The sequence below is a fragment of the Camellia sinensis genome, chromosome 1, assembly GCF_055761805.1.
Source record: "Camellia sinensis isolate YWXY chromosome 1, ASM5576180v1, whole genome shotgun sequence".
Lineage (NCBI taxonomy): Eukaryota > Viridiplantae > Streptophyta > Magnoliopsida > Ericales > Theaceae > Camellia > Camellia sinensis.
Window position 1 is genome coordinate 4,027,181 of NC_138961.1, and position 21,826 is coordinate 4,049,006.

Sequence of the window (21,826 nt, forward strand, 5' to 3'; positions counted from 1 at the left end):
CTCTCTCTCTCTCTCTCTCTATCTATCTATCTCTCGATACATATGTATGTTTATATATAGATAAGCAAATTCGTATGATCTCTGGTTCGTGTTCGTCAATGTTGTTATAGTTCTTTGTTTTGTGATAAATTTTGTTTGTTTGATATTGATTTTGTGATTTTTGTATGTGATATAGTGTAATGATTTTGATTTTTTTTTTTTATTTTGTTTGTTATATAGTGTAATGTGTTTTGAATTTGTAGTTTAGAATTGTGAATTCTAAAGTTTTGATGCTGATATGTTATAACTATATAATTTTACAGTTTGGACTCTATTATCAATTGTTTGCCGGTTTGTGATTTGTAATATGGAAGGGTGTTTCATGTTAATGTGTAAATACGGTAAGTCTTGTGCTCTTATTAAGATTAGTGAGGGATGTAGTTATCATGAAGTTATTGAGAAAATATGTGCGAAGTTCAAGGAGTTGAGTGTTGGTAACTTTTGTTTGTTTTTCTCTATTTTTGGATATTCGAATTATATTGTCGAATGTATTGATGATTTGGAGAATATGATGTCAATGGTAGCTTCTAGTGGTTCTCATGTTGTTGATGTTATTGTGGGTGATAGGAGAATTGTGAAAGTTGATGATAATTCTTCTAGGATTGATTTTGTAATTTGTGAGAGTCTTTGGTTAACGATTGTGATAATTTTGGTAGTTTGTTGTCTACTAGTTGGAAGGGGATTATACACAGTGTTGGTCAAGAATTTGACGATAGAGTACCGACATTCCGTATTGCATTGGCTAAGTATGTAGTTGAGTGTGGTTTTGAAGTGAATTATTTGAAGAATAATGCAACAAGAGTAATTGTTGAATGTATGATGAAGTCGGCTACGAGTTATAAATAGTTTGTACATGGAAGGGTGCTTACGAATTACGGTATTTTTTTTATTATGACGTTGGATAATGTGCATACTTATGGGGTTGTTACTCGTAGATCTTGTAGCAAAATGGTTGGTTCTAGACGTGTCTCTGATATTGTGCATAATGATATTAGTAAAAATCCGTTGACTCGTCCTATCGAAATTAAAAAAAAAGTTGAAGAAACAATATGGTATAGATGTTTCTAATCGAATTGCATGGTTAGGAGTTGATAAGGCAAGAGGTGGGTTGTTTTGGTGATTTTGCATCTTATTTTGACCAACTTCGATGGTACCTTGAGACGAGTATAAGAACGAATCCCGGAAGTATGTTTGAATTAGATGTGAATGAAAGTAGTAGGTGCTTTCGGAGGTTATTTATGGCATTTCATGGATGTTTGTATGGATTTTAATTTTGTCGTCCGTTGTTGTTTGTTGATAGTACATTCTTGAAAGGGCGTTATAAGGGGCATTTGCTTGTAGCAACATCAAACGATGGTAATCAAGGTATATATTTATTTGGGGTAAATTACACTGATACCTCATGAGATTTATGTTTATTACAGTTTCCCCCTCATCTTTTGGAAATTACATCTCCTTCCCTGAGGTTTAAAGTTTCATTACAGATTCCTCCCTCAGCAATTTAATTTTTTTTAAATACCAATTTTGCCCTCACTGGGTAAATTACAATGAAACCCTCACATTTTAGAAATTACAATCCCCTCCCTAAGGTTTAAGGTAGCATTACCAATTGCCCCCTTGGTTAGTATTAGTTGGAAAAAAAATTCATTGGAAAAAAAATTGTTAGTAAAATTTTTAAATTTTTGTTTAAAAAGTAACATAAACTTATTTTTTGAATTTACGTTTTTTCCTTAAATTTACAAACTGAGACAACAATTTATAAACAAAAAAAAATTATCAAACAAGTTTTTATGACAGTTTTTAAAATTTTTGTAAATATAAATTGAAAACTGAAAACGAAATGGTTACCAAACAGGCCTTAGATGGTAACAATGTCGCAAAATTAACAAATAATTAAATAAGTTACTAACGTAAGAAATGACTTATCAAAAGATTCTTAGGTTATGTATGGTTTGATTTTTAGAATTTTTTTAAAAAAAATTAAAAATTAATTTGGTTAAGAAATAAAAAATAAAAAATAATCATCATTTATGGGTAAAAAATAATTATCATTTTAACTTTTGGGCAAGTTATATACATACGTATGGCTGTTTCAATTTAATTTGTAAAAAATTATTTCTAACCACTCGAAAGATAAAAATTATATAAAAATGATAATTATTTTTTATTTCTTAACCAAAATTATATATTAAAAAATCCAACTATCTTCCCAAACACAAAAATTTTAGCATGCTAAAATAGTCAAAACTAAAATAGCAACTTCCCAAACACCCACTAGTTTTCGACTCATGTATGCACGGGTTTTATTTTACATTTTAATTTTTAAAAATGTTGATATTTGTATATAGACAAATGTATAAAAATATGTTTAATGTATGAATTTCTAATTTTTTTTTATATATTATTTGATTTTTAACGAACGTTTGATTTTTAACGAACATATAATGAACCGTCATTAGCAAGACTCTTAATTTTATCAGAGATTGTGTTTTAAAATTAGTTTTGTGTAAATATGTATGAATAATTGGTTACAATATTAATAAATAAATGTAAAAATTTAATGTATAAAGAGAAATGATTGTATTATTAATTGATGTATTGATTGTTACAATGATTCCTATATATAGAAGAGTAGGTGGTAGTAGGTGGTAGGTGGAGTAGGTGAAGTGGAGGTGGTAGTGGTGTAGTGGGTTAGGTTTAGTGGAGTAGGTGAGGTGTAGTTGGTTAGGTTTAGTGGAGTAGGTTTAAGTGGGTGAAGTAGGTGATAGGTTTTAACAGCCCTCCGCAAACTCAAGGGGGATAGGAACTAGCCAACTTGAGTTTGGAGAGAGTAACAAAACAAGAAAATAGACGAATACATAAAAGAAAAGAGGATAGGAGACACTGTATGGTCGTGTCAGACCGATGGTGAAGACACTGTATGGTGGTGTCATAACGTTGTAGAGGACACTGGATGGTTGTGTCAGACCGATGTAGAAGACAATGTTGTGACAGTTTACGGAGTCTTGCTGGACCCTTGTAGAAACTAACCGGAATCAATGTCGGGACAGTTTACAGAGTCTTGTCGGACCCATGAAGGAGCTAACCGGAATCAATGTCGGGACAGTTTGCAGAGTCTTGTCGGACCCTTGGAAAAGCTAACCAGAATCAAATGTCGGGACAGTTTATGGGGTCATGTCGGACCGTTGTAAAAGTCGCACCCTCAAAAGGTGTGCCCAATCTTTCAAAAGGCGTGCCATCAAAAGGCGTGCCCAATCCAAAAAAAGACGTGCCATCAAAAGGCGTGCCCATTCCATAAAAAGTGTGCCGGACATGATGACGAGACGCGTGACCACATTGGCTTGCGCGCCCGTTTTGTCGTCTGGCGTCAAGTGGCGCGCGATGCGCGTGTCTGCCTCGGCTATTTAACCAAGACGGAGGCTGAGGCTGAGGCAGAGGCTGAGACAAAAAACCTGCTAAAAACCTCTGAAAAACTCTTCCTTTTCTGAGAGAGATGCGCTGTAACACTCTGTTGCCCAGTCCTTCTCTGAAAGGACTAGTCGAAAATCGCTGCTTCGCTGAAACACTCAGCAACCCAAAAAACATGGCCTCTTCTTCCCGTCCAGCTACCCAGAACATGGCATCCTCTTCCCGTGGTCTGCTCACGCTCTTTCCAGACCTGAACGAGTCCACAAGAGAAATAACTGGTGCGGGGGCCAGTGAACCTCAACCAAGCGCCCCAGGGTTTGCTCCGTTGAACTTTCCTATGCGGTCTGTGGAGCAAAAAATGGCAGTGCAAACGGACATTGAAGCCAATCAGTATACTTTGAAGTCCTGTGTGGAGACGATGACGGCAGTCACAAACTTGTCGCACCGGCTGCAGAGTAGGACAAATGACGTGCAACAGTTAAACGCCCAACTGGCTCTGCTCCAGCGCATGTATAAGGATGCGCGAGCAGAGATAAGTGTGCTAAAGGCGGAAAATAAGGAGCTGAAGCGGAAGGCCACCGTTATGTTTCGATTTGGAGGTCCGCCATATGCTGCAGTGGAGGAGTATGGGGGAGTAAACGTGCTCGGTGGCGTGGAAAACACGGAGACAACACCGGCAAAGGCCGCCCAGGACGGAGGCAAGAAGAAAAGACCGGCGGCAAAGTAGAGAAGAAAAATCCCGTCTGTGGATGTGGTTTTGTTGTTTTGGTTTGTTTGTGTTTTTTTTTTTTTTTTTTTTTTTTTTTTTTTGGAATGTAAAATGGTGATCGGGGTGAGCCCCGATATGAAGAAATGACAAGTTTGTGAAATGAAAACGAGTTGGTGGTGAATGGATTTTTTTTTTTTTTTTTGGTATTGGAATAAAAATAAAATAAAATAATAAGAGAATGGAAAAAGGATGATACTCACCAACTGTGTTGTAGAATATTGAAGTATTGATGAAAAAGAAAGATAGAAAAAATAAAAAGAAAATAAAATAAAGTTTTGTGAAAAATTAGTATATATATATATATTGATGAATCAGTGGATATAGGGTGAGTGAAGGATAATAGTGTGGGAAATATATTATAATAATAAAAGATAGTGGGGTTGATTAAAGTAGACAACGGGACCAGAGAGAGAGATAGTGGGTTGATTAAAAAAAAGATTGTGGGGAAAGAATAAAAAAAGAAAAGTATAGGTTGGAGTTTTTTTTTTGGTTAAAAAATAATAATAAGAATAAAATAAAATAGAGAAAGAAAACAGAGAATATTTTTTTTTGGGGAGAGGATGTGCAGGCGGTGGAATATAAAACACTTAATTAAAAGGAAGAGAGAGAGAGACAATGCATGTGCAAGGCTCTTGAAGCTGTACCAGCAGATTCATGATTAGCCCCACTTAGAACATCCATTCCTTGTTCCTGGTTGTTTGAAGCCTGCCCGTGTATACGCTGGGGCTTGGCATTAAGATCAATTATTTTATTGTCCATCATGCCACTGTCATCAATATTCGTGTCTGGCACTGGAACAGAAGACACCCTGTGATGTTGCTGGTTCTCTCCCATTGTAGGCCTAGGTGGCTGATTTTGTTCCCTCTTTATTTCACTAGGTTGCATACCTAGCTCATCAATATGGCCAGGTTTATCCCCTGGAAACTCAACTCCTGCGGAGAGTACGGCTTTGAGGTCAGGAGGGAATGCGAAGCCGAACTCAGCTTCGGCTTGGGCAAACTCGGCGTCGGACAAGCCGGGGTGGACGGGTAAACCGGCGGAGAGAACCGCTGGAGTTATCAGAGTGCCTTTGGAACTTCGTGTTGTGGGATGAGCTGTTTTGCCCTTGCCTGTTCTTTCTTCTCGGATGCGACGACTGTGGGATGAACACACCAGTTCCTTTGCTTTCTCTTCTGCAAGTTTGCTGGTAGGAAAATGGTGGTGATGGGTTGACTGGGTGAGTCAAGGATAGCAACTCGAAGGAGTTGGGCGTGAAGGTGGTGAACTCGAAGAAATTTCAAGGTATGTGTAGAAAATTCTAGCGGATTAGGTTGAGGTCCGGCGGGCGGCTAAGGTGAGGTTGCCGCCCGCTGGGGAAGCGAAAATACTAGGTTCTAAACCTGCTCTAATACCATGTAAAAATTTAATGTATAAAGAGAAATGATTGTATTATTAATTGATGTATTGATTGTTACAATGATTCCTATATATAGAAGAGTAGGTGGTAGTAGGTGGTAGGTGGAGTAGGTGAAGTGGAGGTGGTAGTGGTGTAGTGGGTTAGGTTTAGTGGAGTAGGTGAGGTGTAGTGGGTTAGGTTTAGTGGAGTAGGTTTAAGTGGGTGAAGTAGGTGATAGGTTTTAACAATAAGAAATTATGAAACTTCATATAATAGTTGCACATAAAAATATAAAAGTACATATAAATTAAAATTAAAATTAAAATTTTGTTCTCAAAAAGTATCAACAAATAAAACTTATACAAAAGTTCAAAATACATATATATATATATATATATTTTCTAACTAAAAAGAGAAAAAATTCCAATAAGAACTTGATACACTAATTAGTGTACTAATTGTTATATATAGCATTACTCATATTATATTGTTAACCCTCTTCGTAATATTAACTCAACACATTTTTTTATGCTGAAATTGTTTTAAACACTACATTTATTTTCAATCATTAGATTGGTGCTTTTGACTCCTTAGACATGTTAAAATGCATTATAATCATTTCAATCATAAGCGGTTGTAGTTGAAGAGAATGAATTGGACTGATTAAGGCTTAAAAATCATTTCTATAGACAAAAAATATATTTTACATTTTTTAATATTTAGTACAATGTAAAATAAAAATCGATGAAAAATATTTTTTTATAATCAATAAAATAAAAAATATTTTTTGAATTAAAATTTTACTATTATAATCACGTTTTTCCACCACTAACACCTCCACAATCACACCACCACCACCACAGCTACAATCACCATCTCCATCGCCATCACCACACCACCAACTTCACTTTCACCTTTGTCCCACCGCAACAAACATAAAAATTATAAATTTACGATCCATATTATGAGCATATAAAGATTTTGAGTGTGTTCAGAATTTGCATTGCCACCCCCACATCACCACACTTTCACCGCCCTCACCCACTTCCTCCACCCCTTTCCCACCGCCTCCATTTCTTTCTCTCCTATTCCAGTGCATCCCCTCCATCACAGCCTCCCTTGTGAGTCACCATCTCTCCAACCATCACCACTTTTCTTTCTCTAACAAAATTTCCTAAACCCTCCCCAAAAAACAAATAATATAAAAATATAAAAATACAAATGCATCTATGGTTGTGCATAGTTGACTATTCAACATTGTAAAACTTAATTGAGCTCTGCCAACAAGTGTGTAACATATCCAGGATGAATTCTGAAGATTATTAAAGGGTTAGCCTGTTAGGCATGCAACATATTTTTACATACACAAAAAACAACCTGGCCAATCGCGTCTAACCGGAAGCTTATTGCAAGCAACATTTATCTATCTGCTTAACCATAATCAACATTTATCTATCTGCTTAACCATAACACGATATTTTAAATTACAAAGCATTTCACAAGACATGAAATATAATTGCAAACATCTCTCACTTGCACACCCTAATTTAGCCAGAGCAAGAAAATTTTGGCTCATTCCGGTTCCTTTAGATATAAATCACACAAATTATATAAATATTAATATATCACACCAAACTCTAACTAGCAAAACTACTTAAAATGAAGCATTGGTTGAACTGGATAATTACTCCATCCATAGATACAATAGTCTCCAATCAGATGCATAATTTATAGATTTCAGTGTGGTTCAGACATTCATGAAGTAGTTGCGAACAACATCACAACATTTAGTAGCCTATTTAAATTGGGGACAATTGTTGCGCATGAATTCATACATCGTTTCTTTCTCGCTAAGGCACTGCATGATTGAAGAAAAGGAAAAACAAATGTTATAACTCTGGACAACCTCATGATTATGTAACACTAAACAACTTGTTTAGTAAAAACACAATTGATAATTTAAATAATTAGTCCATGTTATTCATTCTCAAGTAGAAAAAGCAAGAAACGGTTATTTATATCACATGTACAAATATCTACAAGCTCCTAAAATAAACACAATTTACCTTCTTGTACATCTCATAAGATATTCTGCAGTATTGAGGGTCCTTTTCCCTTTCATGCCACAAGTAATCTATAGGACGGTCAAAACCTGCAGCAGTTGCCTTTTTCTGGAGAGATTTCTTATATTCTGCATTAAAAAGCAAGATCCAACACAATTCAACCATGTATATAACAAATTTTTTTGGGTCAAATTACAAATATACCACTGAGGTCTATCAAAAGTACAAATTTTCTCATAATTTGACAAATTTCAAATATCCCCTGTCAATAATTGTCTCTTAAATTAATAGAATTAATAGATAATGTAAATTACCTAATTACCCTCCAATACCTAAATAAATTTACCCTAATACCTACACCTCCTTCCTCCATTATGCAAACCCATGTCCACCCTCATCCACTCTCCTTTGCCACCCCCACCCCTTCTCATGCTCAACCGACACCCTTTTGCAGCCATGGACAAGAAGAGCTGGATCAATTGCCCTCTATATTAGCTTCTCTCTTAACTTGTCCTCAATCCCCCTTTGTTCCTTTTCATTTTCTCCCACTTTATCATACCACCATCCACAATTGGCTTAACACATACTATTTTCTCATGAGATGAAGTTGTTGGAGCCTAAATAGCAGACACAGATGTGCCAACATTCCAATTTCCAACGCGACATTTTTGAAAAACGTTAAAATTTTATATTTTTCACAAATTTATTATGTGTCATATATAGTGTTTCAAAAGGCGCGCGTAAGCGCGAGTCACAATGAGGCGCACCCTTGCGCTTCAAACTGGTCAAGGCGAGGCGCAGGCACGGATTTTTTTTTCGAGGCGTGTGAAGCGTGGCCTCCATGGGCTTTACTTATTTTTTTATTCCAACTGTTGATTAAGTGTTTTTTATTTCTTGTTTGAACTGCAAACTAGAAGCTTAGTTGTTTTGAACTTTATGTGGATGATCTTAAAACATTAGGTTTTTGGTGCATAAGAATGTAATATTTTATATTTTTTGTTGGATGTTATATTTCTAATTTTTAGAAGATTGAATGTTATGTTTATCAATCATTTGTAATGGTGAAGCTTGCTTTGTTATTTTTGGAATTCTATATATATTTGTTATGTTGAAAAATTTGCCAATTTAATAATTTTGCTTTTCTTCTACTACTACACCTCACCTTGGTGAGGTGCACGCCTCGCCTCGCACCTCACACTTAGGCTATAGAAGACCTTATCACCTCGGTGCGCATAGAGCCTTTTAAAACACTAGTCATATATACAAATAATTTATTCAAAGAATTAAAAAAATATAACATAACTCTAATTACAATTAAAAAAAAAACAATACATTTCATAGTTTGAATATCAAGATATCATTCACATGAGAATTACATAATAACGAATGCAGAACACTGTTATATAAAGGGGTTCATCACGTAGGATTTGAATAAGCAATGCAATAAACGTCACCAAAAGTGTTTGCATTGTGTTGGTTAAATGTCTGATATTATAAATTTAATTTTTAATTAAAACAAGATGAAGTGTCAGACACACTTTTAGGAGTATCCAAAGCGTCTCGGTGTTAGGCAAAACACGCTTGTTGGTGACTAGTTCAGCGGTGAACACATTGTGTTGTTCGTGACTAGTTTGGTGTGGGTTTGAGCAAGAAGTGAGTGCATTTTGGCAATGAGGTTAAAGATGCACACCAAGAACACACTTCAGTCAGTGGTAGACGCGAAAATCTCGTTTAGGGGGGCCAAATTATATATAAAATAAAAAATTGACTACGAAATTTATTCTATTAAATTCTTACCAAAGTTTAGTATTGTTTAATTTGGCTCTTCTAGGAAAGTGGTTGTGGCGGTTTGGGGTAGAAATGGAGCGGTTGTGGAGAAAAGTGGTGGAGGCTAAATATGGGTTAGGGTGGGGGGGATTGGAGTACAGGGAAGGTGAAGCAATCACACGGGCGGAGTTTGTGGAAAGGGATTTGGTTAGGTCGGGAGGAATTTTGGAAGAGGGTTTGTTTTAAAGTAGGGGTGGGGGATCAAGTTCGATTTTGGAGGGATCGGTGGTGTGGAGAATTGGCTTTGGAGGTGAGGTTCTCATTGATTTTTCGCATTGCGGTTGATCAGGAGGCAACGGGGGCCTCCTGTGTACAAGTGCAAGGGTTGGAGGTGGGGTGGAATGTCAGATTGCGTTGTGATTTGTAGGATTGGGAGCTGGACCAGCTGCTGGATTTGTTGGGCTTTTTGTATGGCCTTCGGTTTGGGAGGGTTGGAGAGGATTGTTTGAGTTAGGATGGCCCGAAGACCAAAGGGGTTTTTTCGGTGTATTCCTTCTATCATATGCTTACGGGAGGGGCTAGGGTGCCATTCCCGTGGAAGAGTGTTTGGGTGGCAGGTTGTCTGTCCAAGGTTGCTTTCTTTGTGTAGACATCATTGTTTGATAATCTGATTCGCCGTGGCCATATTTTAGTGAATTGGTGTTGCATGTGTTGAGGGGCTGAGGAAACAGTGGATCATTTGCTTGTATGTTGCCCAGTTGCTTCACATCTTTGGATGTTTATTGTCGTTATTTTTGGTTTGGTTTGAGTTCAACCAAGGTCAGTGTTGGCGGTTTTACAAAGTTGGGCTGGGGGTAGGGTTGGGAGGCGGCATCGGAAAGCATAGAAGTTGGCTGGACGTTGTTTGATGTGGTTGATTTAGTTGGAGCGAAATAGACAGGTTTTTATGAGAGAGATGCGTTCGGTGGCATGGTTGGAACAACGTTTGTTCACTGTGCTACATAGCTGGATATCATTATCAATTGATCCGAATGTGCTATCTTTGTTGACTTCGTAGAGGATTTGATTTAGTAGTTGTTTTGATGCTCTTGTGGAGATGTTTTGTGTTGCTCTTGTATATGTGTTTTGCTGGCTAGTCTTTTAGTTGGTTTTGTATTATTTGCATCATCTTCATGTTTTTTCAATAAAGTTTGCTTATTAATCAAAAAAAATACTTATAAGAATAAGAATTGAACATTATTATTAAATTCGCAAAAAAAAAAAAAATTTCAAACAATAAATACTTGACATTTATGAAACAAAAAGTATGTACAAAATAAAAAAATAAAAATAATAGCATATACTAAATACTTTATCACAATGATCATAGCCATACTGGTCGTAGCTAACACCAACTTGAGTCATCGAATACCAATTTGGTCATAACCAAAGTCACTACAATAAGTCGTAACTAAAATCACTTTTACACATAATCAAACATAATAATGAGACTTAACCAATTTTTATTTAATAATTTGTTAGCCTCACTAAGACAATGGCCTATAACTAAAAACCATGATGACTCGTAACCAACACCAATTTAGACCATAATTAGCATATGGTATACACCACGTGTATTGCATCATAACCCTAACTAAAGCAAATTGAGATTTTTGAGGGGCCAATTGTTTACCAGTTATAAAACCAAGAGCAAATATGACATATTTTACAAGAATTTTAAAATGTTTGAAGGGGCTTGGAAGATACTTGCCAAAAGTTTGATACATTGTCTTACAAGGATGTAGCCTTACTGGTGTTTGCAATTTGCAATCATTAACAGAGTTGTATATGAATTTATATGGAAGTATATAATAATGAAAATAAAATGAAAAAGTCATTTCTTTTCCTAATAGGGTGTGGTTGAGGGAGAAAGGAAGAGAATAGGAAAGACAAAGAGAGAAAGGAGCAAAGTGTTTAGGTATGTTGAAAAATAAAATTGCTAACATCATCTACTTTTGCTAGTAGACCTAAAGGTTGACCAACAAAGAATTGTCATGTGATTTGAAACATCGAGGGGCAGTATTTACTTTCTAGAACCTCAAGGGGTATATTTATAACTTTCAAAACATTTTCTAAATAAAAATAAAATGAATAAACATAAATCAACATTGGGGAGGAGAAGAAATCGTAAATAACTGAAATATGACATCTACAAAGATCAACGAGGTCAAATTAAGCTACTTGTGCCATCAAACAAATGTTCATGACTTAGAGCATGAGAAATCCAATTACAGCATATGGTGTTAACATTAATACAAACAAGCTTTTCCAAGCCAACAAAAACAAAAAAAAAAACTCAGTCAACCTAAACCAATATATATTATACAAAAGCCCTCTTGCTGGCCACTCCTTGTCAAAATTATTGCAAGCTTCAGTCTGTAAGAATTTCCAATGACAAGCTTCTAACTGAGATTTCTCGTTGGCTTATTGGAGATGGAACTTAAACTCACTTTTGGATAGATAATTGGATGTTGGATAAGTCATTAATAGAATATGCTACAGTGACTCATCTTTGCTTTCCTAAAAACTTAAAGACTCTTTCAGATTTGAGGCCAATCAATCTTTGTAACTTTAGTTACAAGGTGATCATGAAGATTGTTAAAATTTAATGTATAAAAAAAGAAATAGAGAATTGTATTATTGATTGATATATTGTATGTACATTATATAGGAGATGAGGGTGGAGAGTAGGTGGAGTAGGTGTAGGTGTAGTGGAGTAGGTGGAGTAGGTGGAGTAGGTGTAGGTGTAGTTTTAACAGCCCCCTCAAACTCAAGGGGGATAGGAACTAACCAACTTGAGTTTGGAGAGAGTAACAAAACAGGAAAATAATCTGACAAATAAAATAAAATAAAAAAAATGGATAGGAGACACTGTAGTGGCGTGTCAGACTGTTGTAGGAGATAATGTCTGGACAGTTGACGAGGTCACACCGGACCGATGTAGAAGCTAACCGGAATCAATGTCGGGACAGTTTATGGGGTCATGCCGGACCGTTGGAAAAATTAACCGGAATCAATGTCGGGACAGTTTTATGGGGTCATGCCGGACCGCTGTAAAATACACTGTAGGATGGTGTATATAGGCTGCCCAAATATATATACATGGATATATATATCGAGCCCTCAAAAGTCGCGCCCTCAAAAGGCGCGCCCACTTCATCAAAAGACGTGCCCGACAGAAAGCGTCGAGCCATCAAAAGGGGCGCCGGACACGCGGCGATGCACGTGACCGACAGAGTGTCGTGGCGTCCTCTTCGGCATTGTCGATATAAACCAAAACGAGGCCTAAGGCTTGGAAGCAGAACAAACCAGTTGAAACCTTTTCGTTCTCTGAGAGCTTGTCTCTAAGAGCTGCAAACCCTGAAACACTCTGTAACATCTGAAACACTCAGCAACCCATAACATGGCCTCTTCTTCCCGTTCAGCTACCCAGAACATGGCCTCTTCTTCCCGTGGTCTGCTCACTCTCTTTCCCAACCTCAACGAGTCCACAAGAGAGATAACGGGTGCAGTTGCCCTTGAACCGCAACCAAGCGCCCCTGAGTTTGCTCCGTTGACTTTTCTGATGCGGTCTGTGGAGCAAAGAATGGCAGTGCAATCAGATATTGAGGCCAATCAGTATACATTGAAGTCATGTGTGGAGACGATGACTGCAGTCACAAACTTGTCGCACCAGCTTCAGAGTAGGACAAATGAGGTGCAGCAGTTAAACGCCCAACTGGCTTTGCTTCAGCGCATGCATAAGGATGCGCGAGCAGAAATATGTGTACTAAAGGCGGAAAACAAGGAGCTGAAGCAGAAGGCCACCGTTATGTTCCAATTTGGAGGTCCGCCATATGCTGCAGTGGAGGAGCAGGAGGGAGTGAACGTGCTCGGCGGTACGGGAAACACAGAAGCAACACCGTCAAGGGCCGTCCAGGACGGAGGCAAGAAGAAGAGACCGGCGGCAGAGTAGAGAAGAAAAAGCCCGCCTGTGGATGTGGTTGGTTTGTTTGTTTTGTTTTGTTTGTTTGTTTGTTTGTTTTTTTTTTTTTGGTGTAAAAATTGTGATCAGGGCGAAGTCCCGATATGAATAAAATGAGTGTATTGCGCAAATCCGAATGGCTTGAAGGTATAAGACTGAGCAGAAAAATTAGATGGAATGAATAGAAGTTTTTTTTTTTTTTTTTTTTTTTTTTGTAAAGGAAAAACGATGTGTCAAAATAAAGTTGGGGGTAACGCCCAGCAAAAGGAAAGGATGTGGAAAGACAAAGGAAATGATGTGGGGAAGATGGATGTTGCAAAATAAAGGTGGGACAGATGGTCATGGTTTCAAAAAAGAAGAGTTAAAAAATAAATAAATAAATAAATAAAAAGAAAAGAAAAGAAAAAAAAAAAAAAAAGAGAAGCACCCGGTGGAAATATTAAAAAACAAAGTGTGGTGGGATGTATGTGAAAGATGTTTTGGTGGGAGAGATGATTATCGTTTCAAAAAGGAGATAAAAAAAAAATAAAATAAAGGAGGAGCACGACTCTAAACAGGGATCACCATTTCTCTCTCCTCTTCGTTTTCTCTCTCGTCATTGCGACGTCCTTCGCTTCAGCCGCCGATTCGGACGGCGATGACGTCAGAATCCGGCAGGTCGTCGGCGAGGACCACCAGTTGAACTACGACCACCACCACTTCAGCCTCTTCAAGAGCAAGTTCGGAAAGTCGTACGCCACCAAGGAGGAGCACGATCACAGGTTCTCGATGCTGCAGTGGTGTCGCAGAGGACTTCCGGGGAGGTGTATGCCGGAGTTCCGCAGGCGGTTTGGAGCACGTGCGGTGGAGCTGGTTTTCCCGCGAGGCGGAGAGGAAGCGGGAGGACGGTGCTGCGGTGGTGTCGCCGAAGCTACGGAGGAGGAGACTTTGAGTTGTAAATTTGGATGGGTTGATCTGAGATCCCTCTACTGTTTGCAGATCTGGATTTGGTGCTGATGTGATAATGACATCAGAATCTTGCCGAAACGGTACTGAGCGTTGCAATGAAGCACTACAAAAGCTCAAGGAAAAATATGATGTCGTTGTCAATATTCAAGGGGATGAACCTCTAATTGATCCGGAAGTAATAGATGGGATTGTCAAAGCGCTGCAGGCAACCCCAGATACAGTGTTTAGCACTGCAGTCACATCTTTGAAACCTGAAGACGCATGTGATCCGAACCGAGTGAAGGTATGCGTAGAAAATAAGCGGAATAGGTTGAGGTCCGGCGAGCAGCCAAGGCGAGGTTGCCGCCCGCCGGTGAAGCGAAAAATACTAAGTTCTTAACCTTGCTCTGATAAGTCATTAATAGAATATGCTACAGTGACTCATCTTTGCTTTCCTAAAAACTTAAAGACTCTTTCAGATTTGAGGCCAATCAATCTTTGTAACTTTAGTTACAAGGTGATCATGAAGATCCTATCCAACAGGCTAAGTTGACTTCTTCCTATCATAATCTCAACCACCACTCCCTTGTACCACTAATTCAAAACACACACACACAAAAATATATATATATATATATATATTAACTAACTTACTTTAAATGTACAGGTATCCTAAAGGAAGTTGGTAGGAGAATGGTTATGGACCTGTGATGACAAGTGCACCCCTGTAGCCGCCTTAAAGACAAGTTTGGCGATAGACTGAGATTACAATTCCTAATGAACATATCAAAATCCTTCATCCTTCAAGTAACTTATCGCCACTAATCTTCTTTGAAACTACCGTAATATTAAACTTAAAGTCACCACCGACACCAACTGGGAGAACGCAACACATAAAGAGCAACTAACTCCTCCAAAAAGAAAGCTATTAACCTAGGATTGTTCGGGCTGCAAACACTGGTAAACCCCACTCTCTCCTAAATCCTTCCTCCCTCCTTGTCATGGTTGCCAGATTCCCCTTCCATAAGTCCAAAGTAACTAACGGCAGCATTAGAATTGCAGCCATCAACTAGTATAAGATCCTTACAAGGAAAAAGAATATCATCTCAAGCCCCAATGCAAGCATCTCTCAAAGGATTGGAAGGTGTTAGAGATTCAGTATCAAAAATGGAAAGCAATAATGCCCCTTCAAAGCCAAGTACTCATATGATCATACCCATTTGATTTGCATACACGAAGATCCATTTCAACGGTGAAAACACCATTACCATTTGTTCCCTCATTTCCTTTTTGTATCAATCCTTTTGAATGATTTTCCCCTTGTTCTTGATCAAGAAGCATTGTTGAATAAAATCACTGTATCCAAGTTGGACTCTTGCAACGCTGAGATCGAGTTTTTGTTGTGATCATCGCCATCCAAAGACTCATCTAAGAAGTCATCAGATTCACCATAATCCCCAAATTTTGGCAACGCTTGACAACCACCAAATATCCTTCATCAATGTCTTCCCCATGAATTGATTGAATACCCCCGCCATCATCACAAAAATCCTCTTGATCAAGATCATCCTTCATAAAGCCTTCATGCATAACCATCAACATCCCTTTGCAACTTTTCACTAACCAGATCACCAGGCTCGAGCCATCTTTGAAAAAACTGAAGATTTCCTATTGGAGAAACACCATCAAGAAGTCTCACTTCCGACTGATCAAACCATATTGATCGAATAAAACAGGACCATCAATAACCTTCATAACTCATAAGAAACGTTAACCCACATTATCAATGGTTTAAAAGGCCAAAGCTTGCATGCCTACATGATGTCTCCACAAATATAGTTATTTTTATGTAATTATTGTAGCACACCTCTACCCCCACCCCGAAGCCAGCAGTTTTCTTTCCATTCAAGATGTTTTGTTTATAACAAAATTACAAATTACAAACATTATTAGCTCCAATGATTGGAGCTGATAATGTTAGAAATGAATAAACTAAGATAGTTTGGATATGTACAACGAAGTTGGTAGAGGCAACACTAAGATAGTGCAACAGGATTACTGCTAGTGGAAATGCTATGGGGAGTGGAAGACCTAGATTGACATGTGATACAATGGTGAAGAAGGATATGAATTTACTTAAGCATATGGCCCACGTAGCCAACCCCAATTGATGGGGACAAAAGGTTTGGTTTGGGTGATTTGGTTAAGTACCAAATAAGTTTCAACCTAAATCCGGATACAAAATTCCCATACACTATGAATCAAAAATAATTGGCCCACATTTTTCAGCATGCATTCTCTATTGAATTACCAGAAAACCACCTGACAAGTTAGCATTAATCACAACTTTATAAATTGGGATTCATGTCTAGTTTTCAAACCTAATCATTTCAGCCCACCATAGGTTTCTCATTTTTACTTTCTCCCTTCTTAATATTACACAATGTTGTATCCATTCATCAAAAATACACCATGTTGTCTCCTCTTTGTTTCTTTATCTTTCTTTAGAAAGTAAACTTCTTCAATCACAACCCAAATAGCTTGCATTACATGTTTTCTAAACCTTAAGATCCAACTTTCACCGGTCCTAATCCTGAGATTCTTTTTACCACTAATCCATCACCGCCCCATGAGAAACCTTAATAAAGTTCATAATTGAAATTTATGCAAGCCGCTTTTTTGATAAGCAATAGTAACTATAATTTCAAAGCAAAAGCAGTCTACATTGTACAAGAACTCAAAGCAAACAAGTTTATTAACTACATTGCCTCCCAAGAAAATCAAAAATAAAATGAATCCAATAAATACAGTAAATTGGAAGGCCTACAACCATCTAATGACATCCCAAAAAAAATAGTGATCAGCCGAATACGGACATGATTTTTGTCAACACGTGCTACTCCCACGAACAATCCCCAAAAAAACAAAACCTTAGAACATGGTATTTTGCGTTTTAATGGATCAAAAGTCATATTACAATAGATAAAGACACCTTAAAATACAATCCTATACAACGATTGAACCTTCTTAGTTTTCCTTTTAGAATTGGTATGGAACTCTTGGTTTGTATGAAATACAGTATAGAGTTTCTTGCATAATTAAAATGCAGAACCATCTTACAAGCACCAAGAAATCATCATTTTATTCTTTAATATTTAATGGCAAAAGTGGCACCTCACAGGAAACAAGAAAGTTTATAGATATGCATACAAACCCCACTTACGTTCAAGACAAGATGCCTTCGTTTTGCGAATTTTTTCACAGTGTTTGGCATCATAACTGGTTGGAGTTGTGCTCTTGCACTGCATAATACAGAAAGGAAAAAATATTAGTACAACCACTGTACTTAAAAAGAAAATTGAAAAGGAAAACATGAAAGCTCTCCAAACACTTTTTTAGATAAAACTAAAATCTTCGCATTAGGAAAATTAAATCTTTGGATTTAAGCCATAAACCTATGGCCCATCCTGGTGTAGGACGGGGCAGAGAAAGGGAGAAGAACTCAAAGTCGGCCACAGCGTTTTACTCTCAAATAATATTCTTAAAACTGAATATTACAATGTCAAAACCCTAATATTTATATAGCCAAAGTCTTATATTCTAATTAGGAAACCTAACCAATTAATATTCCTGACTAACTTTATTCAATTAAATCCAAGTAAAAAATAATAATAAACTGCCAATTACAATTATGGGACCAAAAATACTTTGGACCCGTGGACTTCAACATTGGCTTCCAAATCCAATAATTGCCATCTAACCAATCAAGGGCTGCGCCATCACATCTTCAACTAAGAAAAGAGCCAACAACTACTATATCACCAATAACCATTCCCAATGACATTGAACTGTGAAAAATTGTACCTCTTCATATTCTTTGTCAACATTGTCACATGGATCTAGCTCCACCATTCCTGGAAAATTTGTCAAGTTCTTGCTTAGAGCTGATAAACTCAATATGACTGCAACATTTCTAGTAACTACAAAGACAGAGAACAAAAGGGTAAAGGTAAACACGTAAACAAGATATCATAACTGTAAAATAAAACGGAAGAAAGCTAGAGAAATTGCTGAAAGCCGATCGCTACTTCCCTTAGAAATGAAAAGCAGGGAAGTCACTAGGAGCGATCGAGCAAACTTCGTTTAGTATGAGAAAAATGGTTCACACTAAACTCTTTGAACCAGAAGAAGCTGAAGAAGATTTTCCTGCAAAGACAAGAACAAAAAATTTGAGAAGAAAAACATGGAAAGACAATATCAAAAACAATTAACCCATAACATGAATTAGTTAAACTAAAGCATAAAAACATCAATTTGCAACGTAGGTTGAGCTTGTAAAAAACTTAGAAGTTCAACAAAGAACCTTTATTAAAATATATCCACAAAAACAGACTGAGAAAGAAATGTCAATGATAAAAGTAAAACTAGTGATAAATGAAGCATAAAAAGTAACTAACAATATTTGTTTTTAATTTTTGGTTTCCAACATGCTGCAAGTTGTACACAGATGCCATGTACCTTTTGTGAGAAGATCAAAAAGACACTGAAATTTTTAAAAAGCCTCTACCATTTTGAGCAAATGGTTTCAGATAACAAAAAGCACAAACAAATCGAAATAGGCAAAAAAAAAATATAATTAAATTATGTTTAAAGCGAGATAGAAAGAAACAGAGAGATGGCAAAAGGAAACAGATACTGACCTCCACCACGAAAAAAACGAAACATGACTCCTTATCAACAGGAAGCAAGGTTGTAAAAAATTGAATTGTTGTTTTGGGATTCTACCAGCCTAGATAGGATCATCAAATCAAGAATCGTAAGATCCTAGAAGAAATAGAATATGTATAACAATTTTTATATGATTAATGAATACTATCAAAATTAAGAGAGAATGCAATTGAATAATAAAAAATAAATTAATTAAAACTATCTTTGAAAAAACAAAATTAATCAGATAAACATTCACAAATTGACCTAAACAAACTTGAAGATTTGTGAATTATAAATGTCGGTATGAGGAGATTCATTTGTTTGCCATGTTCACTAACACTAACATTAAGCAATATGTGGTGTCCCTAAATCCGTATCCATTTTTTTTTTTTTTTTAATTTTTTTACAGTTTCTAGGCAAATCCCCTTATTTGACAATTAGGAGAATATGCGAAGAACAACCGTACCCAGTCCAGGTGGCGTGAGATTGGCCAAAGCAAAGAGCACACAAACAAGGCTGACAGGAAGGAAGGAAATTGATAATTGAATGAAGGCAAATAATTGAAGGATTAAACATTTGAAATTATAACAAACTATCAGTCTACAACAGCACAGCACATTCTTTCTCAGTTAATAGAATTGATTTAAAATGCTAATTCCATAACAACGACTCTCAGAGAAATAGACAACCTAATTCATAAGCATTGTAAATCACAACCATAACTCATTCTTCAGTAGAGGGCCAAAATTAATCATTAACAAGAAAAATAAGACCAACAAAAAAATACAGAAATTGTAATTCTATTGTTAAGAAGAGGCGGAGAAGATTGGCCTGGATCTCAAACCTAAAGGGGAAAAACCGGGAAAACAAAAATGCTGAACACGAAGAAAAGCTATCAGCCCTAGCCTGAAAACAAAAAAAAAAACCCAAAAAAAAACAGCGACGTGAAGAAGAAGAAGAAGAAGAGATGCACGTGAGGAGCGGAGGGCTGAATTGAAGATGTTATTTCTTTCTCGTGTTGCTGCGATACATATACCGCTCATTTTATATTCCCCAAAAATATCCCGTTACACTTCTATTTTGGGTTTAGGAAAATTGGGATAGTTTGGCATGTCCTAAATAAATATTTTTTTTGATTTTTTGAATTAAAAAGTAGAAAAAAATATATGATTATTTGAGATAATTTTTTAACTTCTTATAAAAAAATATGTATTAAAATATTATATAAAATAACAAAATTATCATTTTACCGCTACTATAATGAATTGCTTCCTGACTTGGATTGTTGAGGAAGCCAGTGGGTAGGAAACAAGTATAGGTGCAGATTACCTACAATCCGAGATTGAATTGGACTGTACTGTTCAACCCGTAGGGGCCACCACCGGTCTCGTTTTGATAATCGGAACCGTTCAATGTATATAAATTATCAAGTATTATATGTCTGTAAAAAATCATGTTAGTCGGATATGATAGCTATCTGATTATATTAGTTTTTTGTCAATCGTTAATTTATTCACCGTCAATTTTTTTTTTTACAAAACTGATTTGATCATATAGTTATCGATATCCGATCAACGTATTTTTTACAAACATATAGTACTCTACGAGTTTTACATATTGACGGTTTAGATTATCAAAACGAAACCCGTGATAGGCCCCATGAGCCGAACAGCACCATCTTGTGCAAATTTTTTTGTACACCTACTTGACCATCACTTCAATACTGACAGTGGCTTGTACTTGGCCTGTGTAAAGCAGAGTTTTATATATATATATATATATATTTGTAAATAGTAATAATTTTTTATTTTTTTAGTAACTTTTTGACTTTTTATATTTTTTAGTATATGTCAAACCAGGCCTTACTATGTAGTCCTATGTCTTTCTAATCCCAATATATTTTTGATAGACCAATAGATCCACAATTTTTAAAGTTTTATACCCAGAGGTCTCTTTTTTATTTCTTATTTTTTAAATGACTGTATTACTCTTTGATTTAATATATATATATTTATATTTATATATATATATATATATGTGTGTGTGTGTGTGTGAAAAATCAAATTTTAGATTGTGGATCTCGCCTATGTGAGGTTGTCTGCGATCTCGATCTCTCTCTGTGAGGTCAATCTCTTTATGTTGTGAGGTCGATCTGAATTGTTATGTACAAGCGATCTCTACGTACGCACTGTGTGTGTATGTGTGTGTGTGTCTCTCTCTCTCTCTCTCTCTCTATCTCTCTCTATCTCTCGATACATATATGTATGTATATATATAGATAAGCAAATTTGCATGATCTCTGGTTCGTGTTCGTCAATGTTGTTATAGTTCTTTGTTTTGTAATAAATTTTGTTTGTTTGATATTGATTTTATGATTTTTGTATGTGATATAATGTAATGATTTTAATTTTTTTTTATTTTGTTTGTTGTATAGTGTAATGTATTTTGAATTTGTAAATTGGAATTGTGAATTCTGAAGTTTTGATACTGATATATTATAACTATATAATTTTCTAGTTTGGATTCTATGATCAATTGTTTACTGGTTTGTGATTTGTAATATGGAAGGGTGTTTCATGTTAATGTGTAAATACAGTAAGTCTTGTGCTCCTAGTAAGATTAGTGATGGATGTAGTTATCATGAAGTTATTGAGAAAATATGTGCGAAGTTCAAGAAGTTGAGTGTTGGTAACTTTTGTTTGTTTTTCTCTATTTCTGGATATTCGAATTGTATTGTTGAATGTAATGATGATTTGGGAAATATG

General features: G+C 36.4%; 1 protein-coding gene across 5 annotated transcripts; it reads right to left on the bottom strand.

Moving 5' to 3' along the window:
- Positions 1-7,137: 7,137 nt before the first annotated feature.
- On the bottom strand, positions 7,138-20,077 carry LOC145791110 (uncharacterized). Of its 5 annotated transcripts, none has more exons than XM_082871041.1 (7): positions 20,035-20,077; positions 19,052-19,140; positions 18,525-18,557; positions 18,216-18,331; positions 17,575-17,653; positions 7,658-7,782; positions 7,138-7,449 (listed from the first exon to the last, which is right to left on the bottom strand). In XM_082871041.1, the coding sequence occupies exons 2-7, from the start codon at positions 19,074-19,076 to the stop codon at positions 7,387-7,389; spliced, it is 441 nt and encodes a 146-aa protein (XP_082727167.1). In that variant the 5' UTR covers positions 19,077-19,140; positions 20,035-20,077; the 3' UTR covers positions 7,138-7,386. The 5 variants fall into 5 exon arrangements, with proteins under 5 accessions (XP_082727167.1, XP_082727159.1, XP_082727153.1 ...); XM_082871033.1 differs by having other exon boundaries at positions 19,906-20,071; XM_082871027.1 differs by having other exon boundaries at positions 19,528-20,060.
- Between the last annotated feature and the right edge of the window lie 1,749 nt (positions 20,078-21,826).